The 15,706-nt window shown below is 47.9% G+C and overlaps 2 protein-coding genes across 2 annotated transcripts; one reads left to right on the forward strand and one right to left on the reverse strand.

The window, feature by feature from the left end:
- Window positions 1-214: 214 nt before the first annotated feature.
- LOC310753833 (tigger transposable element-derived protein 1-like) lies at window positions 215-2,547 on the reverse strand. Its single transcript, XM_083595193.1, has 2 exons — window positions 2,247-2,547; window positions 215-2,074 (listed from the first exon to the last, which is right to left on the reverse strand). Exon 2 carries the CDS (start codon window positions 2,055-2,057, stop codon window positions 453-455), a length of 1,605 nt encoding a protein of 534 aa, XP_083451319.1. The 5' UTR covers window positions 2,058-2,074; window positions 2,247-2,547; the 3' UTR covers window positions 215-452.
- An 11,951-nt stretch (window positions 2,548-14,498) lies between these two features.
- On the forward strand, window positions 14,499-15,146 carry LOC310753768 (BTB/POZ domain-containing protein KCTD16-like; the record flags this gene model as incomplete). Its single annotated transcript, XM_083595110.1, has 1 exon — window positions 14,499-15,146. The coding sequence occupies one exon, from the start codon at window positions 14,499-14,501 to the stop codon at window positions 15,144-15,146; it is 648 nt and encodes a 215-aa protein (XP_083451236.1).
- Window positions 15,147-15,706: the final 560 nt, after the last annotated feature.

Consider the following 15,706-nt stretch of genomic DNA (forward strand, 5'->3'; position numbering starts at 1 on the left):
GCTTTATAGGAAATGTGTATGAGTGTTGGGATTTCAGTTCCCACCAGCTGCGAACAAGCAGATACAGTGGTGCCTCGCAAGACGAAATTAATTCGTTCTGCGAGTTTTTTCGTCTAGCGAATTTTTCGTCTTGCGAAGCACGAAATCCCATAGGAATGCATTGAAATTCAATTAATGCGTTCCTATGGTCAAAAAAAGTCCAAACAAAGCCAAATTTGGTACAACAAGAGTTTATTAAGTGCTCTTTAAAGTCACACATACTGTAAAGAGCATTTCAAAAATTGAAGGAACAATAAATTAAGTTTCTAAACATGACAGAAAAACATTTAAAAATCAACAAAGTGTACAGTACATTTTCTAAGACTCTGGGGGACAACTCGAAGAAGGTTCCTCTTCCACTCTTTGCTTCTTGCTGAAGAACCTGTCCACGGTCTGCTGCTTCATCCGCCTTTTCAGCACCCCCTGAAAGGCGACATGACCCTCGTATCAAAAGTGTTCACAAGGTCATGTGCCAGGTCCTTGTCAGGGTGGTGCCGCTGTGCAAAAGCCTGCACATCCTTCCACTTCAGGCAAATGTCCCTCAGTTCTTTGGAGGACAGCCGTTCCTCAGTTGCTTCCTCCTCTTCCAGCGAGGCCTGCTCCTGCGCAGCCTCTGCCTGCAGTTCGACCAGCTCCTGGGTGGTCAGCTCGTGGTCGTGCTCCTCCACCAGCTCGCTGACATCCTCCTCTGTGACCTCCAGGCCCATGGTCCTCCCCAAGGAAACAATGTCCTGCACCACTGTTGACTCTGGTGCATCAGAGTCACTTGGTGCCACACAGTCCGGCCACAGGCTGCGCCAAGCGCAATTCAAATTTCTCTGGCTGATCCCGTTCCAGGCCGTGGTGATCATCTTCAAGCAGGTGACGATGTCGAAGTGGTCCTTCCAGAATTCCCGCAGGGTGATGGTGGTGCAATCAGTCACCTCGAAGCATCGCCTGAAAAGCTCCTTGGTGTAGAGTTTTTTGAAATTGGTGATGAGCTGCTGATCCATCGGCTGGAGCAGTGGCGTGGTGTTAGGCGGCAGGAACATGATGCTGATGAAGCTGAACTCCTCCAACAAGTCCTCCTCAAGGCCTTTAGGATGAGCAGGAGCATTGTCCATCAGAAGCAAAGCCTTCAGCGGCAGGCCGTTGTCCAGCAGGTACTGTTTGACAGCAGGGCCAAAAGCAAGATTGACCCAGTCCACAAACAGCACACGTGTGACCCAAGCCTTACTGTTGAATCGCCACATGACACTCAGCTGCTCCTTGTCGACCTTGTGTTTCTTGAAGGCCCGTGGGTTCTCCGAGTGGTACACCAGCAGGGGCTTGATCTTCAGGTTGCCGCTTGCGTTGGCACAGAAGAGCAGGGTCAGACGGTCCTTCATGGGCTTGTGGCCAGGCAACTTGGTCTCCTCCTGTGTGATGAAAGTCCTTTTGGGCATCCTCTTCCAAAACAGCCCGGTCTCGTCGCAGTTGAAGACCTGCTGTGGAACGTAGCCCTCCGTCTTCACAACCTCCAGGAACTCCGCTGCAAAGTCTTCAGCCGCAGGAACATCAGAACTGGCAGCCTCTCCATGCCTGACCATGCTGTGGATTCCAGATCTTGTCTTGAACCGGTCAAACCAGCCTCTGCTTGCCTTGAAGACTTCTGGCTCGCCTGAGGTTCCTGGCTGTTCCCGGACGAGGTCTGCGTGCAAGGCCTTGGCCTTCTCACAAATGACGGCCTCAGTCACTGTGTCCCCTGCACGCTGCTTCTCTTCTAACCAGATGAGCAGCAACTTCTCCACCTCCTCCAGAACAGCTGGGCGGTTCTTCACGATCCTGGTGACTCCCTTGGCTGCATCAGTCGCAAGGATCTTCTCCCTCATCTTCAGGATGGTCCCAATGGTCGATGGATTCCTCCCGTACTCCCTGGCGAGGTCTGTCACACGCATTCCACCGTCGTGCTTCCGGATGATCTCCTTCTTCATTTCCAGCGTAACCTTCTCCTTCTTCCTTTCGCCGGCCTCTGCAGCAGCAGTCTTCTTGGGTCCCATGGCAGCACAGCTCCTACCTTCGCAAACCCCCCAAAAAATAATCAGTGCTTCACATCCAAAAAATTCAAAAGCACCCAGCCACCCACCACACAGAAATTCAAACCCAGAACCAAGTCCTTGAATTCCAAACACCCCAACCCAAAATCCAACCCCCCCCCCAAAAAAAAAAGTTTTAAAAGTTTAACTTACCAAATGGCTGCAAAAGAAGTTTTGGAAAAGCTTCAAAAATCACCAAAGTCTTCAAAAACCTCAAAAAAGGCTACCACACCGCGTGCTATGAGTTGCTCCTCGAAGTCAAGTCGCAACTGCACCTCTTCAAGCAATGCACCCTGGGTATTAACGGTTTTACAAAAAAGGAAACAAACTTGCAAGACGTTTTCGTCTTGCGAAGCAAGCCCATAGGGAAATTCGTCTTGCGAAGCACCTCAAAAAACGAAAAACTCTTTCGTCTAGCGAGTTTTTCATCTTACGAGGCATTCGTCTTGCGAGGTGCCACTGTACATTGTTTACATCATGTGATGCCCCTGAGCGTGAGACAGGAAGTCTCAGCCAGTTCTCAGTGTTCTCAGTGTAGTTACTGGGAGTTTTTTCTTCTGCTTCTGCATAGAAGCAGTGTTGAGTCATAGACTCTTGTGCTGTACTGCTCAGGGAGAGCAGACATGATTGTACAGTCTTAATAAAGTAGCTGTTAGACTACGGAATGTTCTCTTTCTTCTGTGATGCGATGCCAGGAGGAAGTGAGTGTGCTCCTCTCAGAAGGGAGGAGTCGCTTATTAACGGTCTCTCTGGACTGAAGGTGGATTCCAGCCAGAGAGTGACCTCCGGAGAAAGGCCCCGGAGTGCCTGGGATGCTGGCACCCTTCCCGGGTCGGCGTTTTTCCTGGGCGGGTGTTTGTGGGAGAAGCATCAGCCTCAAAATCCCAGTTGGAAGAAGCCAGTACAAATGCTGAAACCATGGGGCAGCAAAGTCCCGTAACTAAATTCCAAGGGCTGAGGGCTCCTGCTACATGCTCTTCCAGGTGCATGGTACTCACCAGTGCATCTCTTTGTATGACTGGTTCTGCTTGTGGATGCCATCCCCATTTATGATGTCCCGGTTGCTGTTTGTCAGGACACCGCCAAAATCATAGGGACCTGCAGAAAATGCAAACAGGAGGCCAGAATGAACAGCAGCTACACAGCTAGGTGTCAGCAATGAAACAAACACGGGATATGGACAGCAGCCCCCATTTGGGAGAAAAAGTTGAATCAGGGAGAGCTTGCAGATTACTAATGGATTATGGGTTTGGAAGTTTACTTGGCCAATGTCTGCCCCCCCCCCCATCTTGACAATACAAGATGTCCTTTAGCTTTTGATTCATTTTAGCCTATGAATTCGAAACACAACACAGCTTCACTTTGTCCCAATATAACTTACTACGATCTTGATTAGAATTTGGTACAGCTGCCATAGGTGGGATAAAAAAAATTCTACCAAGAGCTGGAATTGAGGGCTGCCAGCTGACTATCCCTATTTTAGATTATGTAGGGCCAAAAGGATCGTGCCCATATCATTAAAGACCTCTCTAATTAAAACCATGTTTATTTCACATGTATATACGGGAAGGATCAATATACGCCATGTTTAAACCTACACACCACAATCAAAATCAATACAACCAAGAACTAGAAATCTATCCTTCCACGTTAGCAGGTCACGAAGAACCTTTCTAGATTTGCTGTAGATACCAGCCACCAGCATAGTGTTGCACTCCGTAAGCCCGCACAATTGCACTCATTTCACACGCTACCAAGGTTATGCTTAAAATTCTATAAGGAAGGCTTAAGCAGTATGTGGACCGAGAACTCCCAGAAGTGCAAGCTGGATTTCGAAGGGGCAGAGGAACCAGAGACCAAATTGCAAACATGTGCTGGATTATGGAGAAAGCTAGAGAGTTCCAGAAAGACATCTACTTCTGCTTCATTGACTATGCAAAAGCCTTTGACTGTGTCAACCACAGCAAACTATGGCAAGTTCTTAAAGAAATGGGAGTGCCTGATCACCTCATCTGTCTCCTGAGAAATCTCTATGTGGGACAAGAAGCTACAGTTAGAACTGGATATGGAACAACTAATTGGTTCAAAATTGGGAAAGGAGTACGACAAGGCTGTATATTGTCTCCCTAGTTATTTAACTTATATGCAGAATTCATTATGCGAAAGGCTGGGCTGGATGAATCCCAAGCCAGAATTAAGATTGCCAGAAGAAATATCAACAACCTCAGATATGCAGATCACACAACCTTGATGGCAGAAAGTAAGGAGGAATTAAAGAACCTTTTAATGAGGGTGAAAGAGTAGAGGGCAAAATATGGTCTGAAGCTCAACATCAAAAAAACGAAGATCATGGCCACTGGGCCCATCACCTCCTGGCAAATAGAAGGGGAAGAAATGGAGGCAGTGAGAGATTTTACTTTCTTGGGCTCCGTGATCACTGCAGATGGTGACAGCAGTCACGAAATTAAAAGACGCCTGCTTCTTGGGAGAAAAACAATGACAAACCTAGACAGCATCTTAAAAAGCAGAGACATCGCCTTGCCAACAAAGGTCCGTATAGTTAAAGCTATGATTTTCCCAGTAGTGATGTACGGAAGCGAGAGCTGGACCATAAAGAAGGCTGATCGCCAAAGAATGGATGCTTTTGAATTATGGTGCTGGAGGAAACTCTTGAGAGTCCCATGGACTGCAAGAAGATCAAACCTATCCATTCTTAAGGAAATCAGCCCTGAGTGCTCACTGGAAGGACAGATTGTGAAGCTGAGGCTCCAATACTTTGGCCACCTCATGAGAAGAGAAGACTGCCTGGAAAAGAACCTGATGTTGGGAAAGATTGAGAGCGCAAGGAGAAGGGGACGACAGAGGACGAGATGGTTGGATGGTGTTCTTGAGGCTACCAGCATGAGTTTGACCAAGCTGCGGGAGGCAGTGGAGGACAGGGGTGCCTGGCGTGCTCTGGTCCATGGGGTCACGAAGAGTCGGACACGACTAAACGACTAAACAACAACACCAGCCACCAGCATAGTGTGTGTGTATGTGTGTGTGTGTGAGAGAGAGAGAATGCCATGGGAAGCTTAAAAAAGGAAAAGCTGGTTTTTTGACCCAACTCTGGACAACAGCCACTTACACAACATGCTTCACTACCAGCTTCACAACTGCCTAGTGGGAATTCACGCATTTTCTACAACAAGACAATGGGATTTTCCAGATTGCCTTTGCGCTTAACCATCTCTTCCCAATGGAGACAGTATAATTTGTCTAGTTTGGTCCTAAGACTTTACTCCTTCTCCTGGAGACCCAGTTACTCATTTCACATAGCAAAGTTGACAGGTGTCAAATGTGGATTTTAGAATCAGGCTCTATCTGCACTATACATTTAAAGCAGCATTAAACCACTTTAAACACTCAGGGCTGTTAGTTTCTGTTCTTATCACTGAGCAGCTGCTTAGAGTCACAGGGATTCCAGGCTATCACGGGAGGGGAGACGGGATATGACGTTAGTGGTTTCCTGTTTCCTTTGTTCCTTTGTTCTGTTGCTCTCTGCTTTCATAGAGAGAGGATGTCTTTTCTGACTGCGTAGCTTAGAAATAAAACTCTTTACAATGTAGCCCAAACCTCTTGTCTCTTCCCTGTGCTGGGAACTCTGCTGAATGGATGGAAACGTGCCTTGGAGCCTCATCAAAGGCTCAAGGTCGTTAATTATCCATTGGAGGCGATTCCGGAGACTCGGCCAGAAAATGGAGCTTTATCAGCTTGGCTGAGTGGAGATTCCGACATTTTTGGTCATGCGCCCAGACGAACGGCAGAAGAATGCAAGGCAGCTTATCTTCTCTGTGTGTCAAGAAGATTGATGAGAGGTATGTGCTCTTGCCCCGGGAAGTCTGCCAGTCCCTAATTAATGGCATTAAGGGGTGGGCTTTGAACTTTCAGCCAAAGCAGTGACCGGTTGCGGCAGAAGTTCAGCGTAATGCAAAGGCCTCAAGTAGTGTGCTTTTGGAATGCAGCTGGTGAATAGACGCAGCTTGCTTTAAAGACACAGACATGGCCAGTCCAAGAGTAACAGAGGCTCTTGAAAACGCGTTTGGATTTTCAAAGCTCCAAAAAAAATTTATTCGAACTGGGTGCAGTATGCAGAAGCTCTGCTAAGAAAAGAGGGTCTGTTTAATGTGATAACAGATGCCCCTCCCCCCAGCTTCAGTAACCGAAGAATGGGAGGCTAAGGATTCCAAAGCAAGGGGAACTCTGACGCTTATAGTGTCCCCTGAAGAGTTATGTCTTTTGCGTGACAAGGCCTCAGCCAGGCAGATGTGGGACAGTCTGCAAGAGTCACATTTGAGAACAGAAGTGGGTGCTTCTTTGTTCTTTTATGCCAAGTTGCATGATATGGCACTTGTTGAAGGAGCAGACGTACATGCTCACCTCATGGAAATGCAGAATCTCAGGCATGAGTTGCAACAGCGTGGAATCACCTTTCCAGAGGCTGTGTATTCCTTCCATGATTCTACATTCTTTGGGTTCAAGTTGGGAAGCGATTGCCAGCCAGCTCGCTGTTTTGCCTACTGCTCAGCTAACGGTAGTGCATGTTACTGCTGTGGTGTTGAATGAAGCGGATTGGCATAGCGCTAATCACTAAGGGGGAATCCTCACAGATGTCATCCCAGAATGCAGTGCAACCACTAGATGGTGCCAAAGCTTTGAAGGCAGTGAAATGCTACTCGTGTGGATGTCTACGCCACGTGAAGAGGGAATGTAAACATCCCAAGGCCAAGGCAACAGAGCAGCGCAGCGAAAGCTCAATGCGTGGAAAAGGCAAAGGCAAAGGTCAGAAGTCCAGGACAACGCACCCTCTTTGGGTGGAGCCAGGTCCTTCATGGTTCTCATTGATTCATTGCCAATCTTCCAGAGAGTTATTGGGCAGAAGCGCTCGGCTGTTTTGTTTTCACTTATAATCGCAGATTATCATCACCGATTGGTTGTACCCCCTATGAAAAGATGTTTGGCAAGAAACCATACATCAAACACATGAGAATTTTTGGTTCTGACATGTGGGTTCACACACCACAAAGCTCCAAGTTAGGCAAACGTGGTTTGCATGGTATCTTTCTAGGATATCAGAAAGGTTCTTACTGAGTGATGATGACTGACACTAATACAGTTAGACTTACTAGAAGTGTTGAGTACAATGCCAAGTGGGGGGAGAATGTGGGAATTTTCCAATGCTATCCTGATGACAGTGAAGAGTCTGAGGATAAACAGCGGCAAAACCCCACACCCACTGATGAAGGTTCTGATTCTGAATCTGAATCAGATGATTCAGAGGATTTCAAGAGTGCTAAGGCCTCTCTGCGACCCTCTGAAGGCTCTGATCAAGAATTGGAGGAACCACTGTTCACTATAGGCCACTTTTCTCCTAAGAAAGAAGAGGAGAGCGTTGAAGACTTACGACTAAATCACAGGTCTGAAAGAGCCACAAAAGGTAAACCTCCAAAGAGATTTGCTGATGAATTTGCTAAAGCAGCTAAAGCTGTAACTGCTGTTAATAGCTGCAAGAAGGTATTTGAACCTTCAAACTTCCAGAAGATCCAGGCTTTGGACTCGAAGGATGCTGAGCCATGGTTAACTGCCATGAAGGCTGAGCTTGATTCCTTAGAGAGGAACAAAGCATGGGAGCTAGTTCCGACAGTTCCAGGGATGAAACTGCTTGACAGCAAATGGGTATTCAAAGCAAAGACAGATCAAAATGGCAAGATAGTCAGACACAAAGCCAGATTGGTAGCCCAAGGTTTTTCACAGGTACCAGGAGAAGACTATCATGAGACCTACTCACCCACCATGAGATATGAGAGCATTAGGCTTATGCTCAAACTTGCTGCAGAAGAGAATCTGCACGTTTCTCATCACAATGTGAATACAGCATTTTTGTACGGAACCTTACGTGAATCACTTTATATGCTTCCACCTGATGGCGTACAGGTAAAACAGGGATTTGTTTGTTCTCTGAAGAAGTCCCTATATGGTCTCAAGCAAAGTGCACGATGCTGGCACTCTAAACTCACTGAAGTGTTGTTTTCTCTAGGTTTTCAGCAAGGTAAAGCTGATCCATGTGGATTTTTCAAAGAGGAAGGGCAGAAGAAGCAGTATTGCTTCTTTTATGTTGATGATATTCTTTACTTTTGGAAGGATGTCAAAATGTACAATAGCGCCCTAGTCAACAATCCTACTGTTAAGGATTGGAAAGCTCTGAAACGAATAGCACACTATTTGAGAATTAACAATCAGAAGTCGGGTGGTCTTGAGATATTTGCTGATGCGAGTTTTGGAAGTGACACTACAGACAGGAAAAGTACGTCTGGAATTTGCTACATGTACAACCAAGGTCTTTTTGATTGGTCGTGCAAGAAGCAAACAACAGTTAGCTTAAGTTCTTGTGAAGCTGAACTGAATGCACTGTCTTATTCACTTGTGGATTGTGAATGGTTGTTACAATTGTGTAAAGACATGAGACTTCCTGTCAAATGTCCAATCCAGGTTTATCAGGACAACAAAGCATGTTTGGCCTTGCTGACTTCTAAAGGTTGTAAGCAAAGCACGAAGCACTTGCAATTGAAGCTGCAACATGCTAGAGAATGTGTTCAGAAAGGACTTGTAACGGTGTCTTACATGCCAGGAAATGAAATTCCTGCTGATTTATTGTCCAAGGTTGTTCCGAAGGATCAACACTGTACCTATGTACAGAAATTGGGTTTGTACTGAGATTCTACAGTGGTGCCCCGCAAGAGGAATGCCTCGCTAAACGAAAAACCCGCAAGACGAAAGGGTTTTCCGATTTTTAGCGGCTTCGCAAGATGAATTTCCCTATGGGCTTGCTTCGCAAGACGAAAGCCCATAGGGAAATCTCCGGGGACAGCGGGGAAGCGCAGTGCGCCTTCTCCTCTGTTCCCGGACCTGTCCTGAAGGCTTGCGGTGGGAGGTCCGGGAACAGAGGAGAAGGCGCGCAGCGCTTCTCCTCTGTTCCCGGGGCTTGCGGTGGGAGGAGGGTTTTTCCTCCCCACCGCCAACATTCAGAACAGCATTCTGAATGTTGGCGGTGGGGAGGAAAGCCCTCCTCCCACCGCAAGCCTTCAGGACAGGTCCGGGAACAGAGGGGAAGGCGCGCAGCGCTTCTCCTCTGTTCCCGGACCTGTCTTGAAGACTTGCGGTGGGAGGAAGGTTTTCCTCCCCACCGCCAACATTCAGAAGGCTGTTCTGAAGGCTGGCGGTGGGAAGAAAAGCCCTTCTCCTCCGCCAGCCTTCAGAAGAGTTCCCGCAGGGCTGCCTAGGCTGCGGATAGCAGCCTGCTGCCCCACGCGAGGGGCGCTCTGCTTCAGAGCGCCCCTCACGCCGGGCAGACATCCGCAGCTTGGGGAGCCCTGCAGGAGTTCCCTGCAGGGCTCTCCAAGCTGCGGATAGCAGCCTGCTGCCCCTATCCGCAGCTTGCGGATAGCAGCCTGCTACCCCTATCCGCAATTGGAGAGCCCTGCGGGGAAGTCCTGCAGGGCTCCCCAAGCTGCGAATGTCTGCCCTGCACGAGGGGCGCTCTGAAGCAGAGCGCCCCTCGCGTGGGGCAGCAGGCTGCTATCCGCAGCTTGGAGAGCCCTGCGGGGAACTCCTGCAGGGCTCCCCAAGCTGCAGATGTCTGCCCCGCGCGAGGGGCGCTCTGCTTAAGAGCGCCCCTCGTGTGGGGCAGCAGGCTGCTATCCACAGCTTGGAGAGCCCTGCGGGGAAGTCCTGCAGGGCTCCCCAAGCTGCGAATGTCTGCCCCGCGCTTCAGAGCACCCCTCGTGCCGGGCAGCAGGCTGCTATCCACAGCCTAGGCAGCCCTGCGGGAACTCTTCTGAAGGCTGGCGGATGGAGAAGGGCTTTTCTTCCCACCGCCAGCCTTCAGAAGGCTGTTCTGAAGGCTGGCGGTGGGGAGAAAAGTCCTTCTCCCCCCGCCAGCCTTCAGAAGAGGTCCGGGGACAGACTGTCCCCGGACCTGGTCTGAAGGCGGTCTCCATAGGAACGCATTAATTGATTTTCAATGCATTCCTATGGGAAACCGTGCTTCGCAAGACGAAAAACTCGCAAGAAGAAAAAACTTGCGGAACGAATAAATTTCGTCTTGCGAGGCACCACTGTACTGACACGCTGCCCAGTGGTGTTCACAGAAAGGGGGAGGATGTTAGTTTCTGTTCTTATCACTGAGCAGCTGCTTAGAGTCACAGGACTCTGTTTACTTTCCAGGGATTCCAGGCTATTGGAAGTCTCACGGGAGGGGAGACGGGATGTGATGTTAGTGGTTTCCTGTTTCCTTTGTTCTGTTTCTCTCTGCTTTCATAGAGAGAGGATGTCTTTTCTGACTGCGTAGCTTAGAAATAAAACTCTTTACAATGTAGCCCAAACCTCTCATCTCTTCCCTGTGCTGGGAACTCTGCTGAATGGATGGAAACGTGCCTTGGAGCCTCATCAAAGGCTCGAGGTCATTAGTTATTTGTCGGAGGCTATTCCGGAGACTAGGACGGAAAATAGAGCTTTATCAGCTTGGCCAAGTGGAGATTCCGACAAGGGCTCCCCCAAAAGTTTCTGTGAACTGCCGTTTGTTAAGGTGGTGAGACTTTTTAGGAGGCCCCCTATTCCCCTCACAAAGCTACCATTCCCAGAGTGGTTTAACAGTTCCCTCTACCTGGTGTACTCTGGGAATGGCAGCTCTGTGCGAAGAATGGGGGGGTCTCCTAACAAGTCTCACAACCTTTAATAAATTGCAGCTCCCAGGATGCTTGGGGGGAAGCCATGAGTGTTTAAAGTGGTATGGTACTGCTTTAAACATACAATGCAGATGGCGCCTCCCTTGAATGCTGCTTTCCATGCTCCTGAAGCTGTAACATTCTAGGGAACAAGAGATACTGGTTGCCTTTCCCAGTACATTCAGCTCAGAAAGCCAATCATGTGGACTGCTGGTGTAGGGATGATCGCGGAGTGGGGTCCGGAGGGAGCACACTTCCCCACCAGCAGGCAGCCACAGTCTGCCTGCACGCGTGACCCTGGGGTGCAGGGCACCCCCCCAGACAAGCCACAGCTGTCTGAACATCGTTTCCTCTGTCTAACCTTTTGCGGTCTCAGTAGTCTGCAGTGTCCTGTCTGTAAGCTTTGTCCCTGAGACCTCTTGTCTCCTTTGTACCACCCCACGATCTTGGGACCCGAAGATGTGTAAAGGTCACAGCCCAAAATGTATTTGCCTGGTTTGCATATTTGTCTCAATAAAAGGAGGCTCCACAGGGCTGGCCGGCAGCTTGCATGCAGCTCACCTGTGCGCAGCTCACCTGATGATCATGTGAGGAGAATCAGAACTTACAGGGTTAAACAGTTCTGTGTGACGTCTCACATTCTGAGGCGTGGTTATGTTCACATACAGGAATCTTTCTTTGTGTGTGAGTTTCCTTTCGTTTTTGGCTGAGAGACGAAAGGATGTCCGCTCTCTCACCGGGCTGATTTATGATGTTTTTCTTCTCATTAAAGGCTGTTGGAGATTAGCAAGAAGCCTGCTTTCAGTCTGATTTATTATCCACACACAAGGCAACACTTCCTGCCGCTGCAAAACTCTGCTAAGGACTCTGCTAAGAGAGCTAAGAGAGCTCAAGTTTTTCTATTGGCACGGGCGTCCATCGGCGCAGCAGAAGTGTGCCAGGCGCCATCTTATCTCACAGATCAACCCCTGTCTTGTGCCTTCACTTCATGCTGGTAGCTATGTGCAAGTCCAATATTTTTAAAATTATCATTACTAGGCTGAATTCAGCAATGCCACCTTGGTCTGTGTTGGCCACATGGATTGGCAAGGATCATCTTCAGCTGACTTTGTACATGTGTACAATTGGAAGGGCTGAGACAACAATCCTGGTTCTTCATTTACTTCCCAAATTTCACTTGCTGATTAATAACCAGTTTTACCTTCCCAAGGAAAGACCAAAGCAGCTAACAAAAGGAAACATCAGTTAAAAAATAATAATTTGTTGTTGTGCAAAAGCAAATATCAGGAATGTTGCCGTTGCAACTTTGCCTTACTGAGCTCAGAATATTACAGGGCAGTTTCATGGGCGAGGCAGAGCCTATCCTCCTCTTTTTCTTAGACCTGTCCTCCCTTTCTCTTTGTCTGATACTCCATCCTTCCATGGTTCAAGCTCTCTAATAGATGATCTATGATGCCAACGACTAATAATTATAAATTATCTTTATTAATATGGAATTAAGTGTTATAACCTGTACAATGCAATTGTAGTTAATACAAGGCAGTTTCCTATTTGGAATAATAATAATAATAATTTAATAATTTATTATTTATACCCCGCCCATCTGGCTGGGTTTCCCAGCCACTCTGGGCAGCTTCCAACAAAATATTAAAATACAATAGTCCTTCAGATATCAAAAGCTTCTCTAAACAGGGCTGCCTTCAGATGTCTCCTAAAAGTCTGGTAGTTGTTTTATCCTTTGACATCTGGTGGGAGGGTGTTCCACAGGGCAGGTGCCACTACCGAGAAGGCCCTCTGCCTGGTTCGCTGTAACTTTGCTTCTCGCAGGGAGGGAACCACCAGAAGGTCCTTGGTGCTGGAATAATAAAATAATAAAAAATAAAAATATAGTAAAATCCTTTTTACAGAAAGGTTCGGCCTTGCTGGCATCCTCCTAATATTGACAAGCAGAGGGAGGTTTGATGGCATTTTTTATATAATATCAATCTCACCATAGTAGTCCATTGGGACAGCAGACCTTTGTGCCCTGTGACACTTGGTGAGTGTAAAAGACAGTTTTTCTAGTAATATGTCCCATTCATAAATAATGCCAATACTATACACGCCTGTCCATCAAAAAATTATTCAACAGGACTAATTATATTAATGTGTCTATCCAATACCCATTCAACTGTATAATTTTATCGTGATTCTTTTTTAAAAAAATATTTTTTATTAACAGGCCAATCACATCACATTATCCAAATCACATTAATTCCAAATTATACAGCCAAATTTTAAATTTTGTTGGGGGTACCCATACATCAAGCTCCGAACGAGTCCAAACATCACTTATATTGCTGCTTTAATTAAACAATTCTATCCAGTTCAATCCAGATAGTCCTTTATTACTTTCTTCATCTTCTTGTTGCTATCTTATATCCCTTTCTTTGCGATCTCTGATGATCTACACAAGCAGATTAGAGACAGGCATCCTCTGTGTGGGTTTTGTACTCTCCAAAGCTCATATCGCTCAGGTACAGCCACTATTCCACACTTCCATAAAAAATTAGTCTTCGGTCTGTCCTTTAATTTTCTCAGGCTTGCCAAGTATATCAGGAGGGCTCTGTCAGGTTAAGATCACATTCCAACCATCCTTCTCATTCCAATGGTCCTGATTCTCCTCCCCCTGTCTTTCTTTCTCAGGCAAGCCTGTCTTAACGAGACACCATTTTAAACTGTGTCATAAAATTTTCCTCCGTTCTCATTGTTTACCAATCATCTCCTTAACTATAATCCACTCCACACAATTCTTGAATTCCTGCTTGTGGTTAGTAAAACACAACAATCTTATTTCTTTCTGGGGTGGAGGGTTCTTAATATCACATAGTGCAAAGAAAAGTTTTTTCCTCCACCCCCCCCCTTCATTCCAAACATACAGTCTCTTAATGGTGGTTCGTCAGATGATTTACTTATCCATCCATCACTCCTGGTCACAGAGATCCATTAGTCAGCAGTCTTATCTCCCGAGCGTTGCTTGATGTATGTGCTTTAGCTTCATTCCAATCATATGTTTCCAATTATGTTTCCAATTATAATTCCGAGCACGCGCTAATTGGAATCGACGTCAGGAAGAGCTGACCTCATCGAGGGCTCGTGCCAAGTGACCGGCACCCCCGTCTCTCAAATCTGGGGGTGCATTGTGGACACCGCTGGCAAGGCAGCCCCCCCATCTCCTTGGGGGGGGTAGGAAGACTGCATACTTCCCATAGCAGCCTCTTAATTACCTCGTATGGGTCAGAGAGATGTTATTGTCGGCCATCTTCCAATGCGCCACCTGGTGGCTCCCCAATTTTATCGTGATTCATTCTATACTGTGTACACAAACAGTACACAAACATGATCTATATTACAATACTTTTATTTGTTTTTTTATCTTATATTTTGGAAATGTGCATCCAGTTGTTGTTTTTCCTTTAAATTTTTTGGGGGGCCCCAAGAGAGTGGGGACCTAAGATATGGCTTACTGAGCTTATACGTAAATCCAGCACTGGCTGACGGCTGACGCAAATATTCATTTGTTCATTCAAACAGCCTCTGGGTCGCAGCGTCCGGCCACTGTAACTCCTCTTCCTTGGCTGGTTCTTTTTCAGGCAGGTAGGAGATGGCCTTGGCAGACCCCGGAGGCGGCGGTGCCCAACTCGGCTCAGCCTTCCCGGACATCATGGAGCTGAAAGTCAGCGGTCAAGTCTACCTAACTCGCCACAGCGCCCTGCTGAGCGTCCCTGACTCGTTGCTGGGAGAGATGTTCACCCCCAACAGCGCCCGGCCCTTGGCCCGCAACATTAAGAACCGCGTCTTCGTCAACCGAGACAGCTTCCTCTTCCGCTACATCCTTGACTACATGAGAGACCGGCGCCTCGTGCTGCCGGAAAACTTCCCAGAGAGGGGTCGGCTGCAACGTGAAGCTGAGTACTTCCAACTCCCGGAGCTGGCCCGGACATTGGTGCCCGAAACTGGCCGGCAGGACTCGGACAAGGAGGGCCAAAGCGACTCCAAGGATCTTTTCCCTGGGGCCAACCCCCCGGGAAGCTTGTCTGGCGGACAAAGCACACGGATACCCGGCTTCATCACCATCACCTACGGGGGCTTCTACACCCTGGGCCGCGACAGCCAGACGGGCGCCAAATTTCGCTATTTGGCGAGGATCACAGTCTGCGGCAAGACAGCGCTGGCCAGGAAGGTCTTCAGCGAGGCACTGAATGAGAGCCACTGTGACGTGGGGTGTATGACAATGTATCCGTTTTGCTGAGAGGAATTCCCTCAGATCGCCAAACTGAGACGCCGGCCGGGAATATAGGAGCAAAATGGCGGTCTGGATTCGAAAGACGGTTGCCACAGGACTCACACCCCAAACAAAGGGATGCTCCGTCTTTCATCAGCTCTCCCTTCCCCCTCTGGGGAAGCACCATGCACCCACCACAGACGCATATGTCTGTTGGGATATAGTTCCATTCCACCTTAAAAGGAACAGGCATGACTGTTGTATGTCACATGCCTGTTTACTTCCAGCACAGCATGGGGTGATGTCCTCTTTCAAAACTTCCCTCTTTCCCCCAGAATACACTTCATACAGCATTGCTGAGACATCATCACGACGTCACTAGCATGTCACAAATGGGGAGGCCACACAAGTTCAATATCGGATGCCTTTCCCAACACCTCTTATGTCCAAAGTCTGTTTCGGGGGCCTAATCCCCCGTTTCGGGGGTCAGACGTCCCCGGGGACAGTACCCAGGTTTACAAATCTGTCCCTGGACAAGATCCATCCCTGGATTTTGTTTCATGTCCCCAGATTTCTATGTTCAGTCT

This window comes from Podarcis filfolensis (genome assembly GCF_964270895.1).
Source record: "Podarcis filfolensis genome assembly, chromosome: W".
Lineage (NCBI taxonomy): Eukaryota > Metazoa > Chordata > Lepidosauria > Squamata > Lacertidae > Podarcis > Podarcis filfolensis.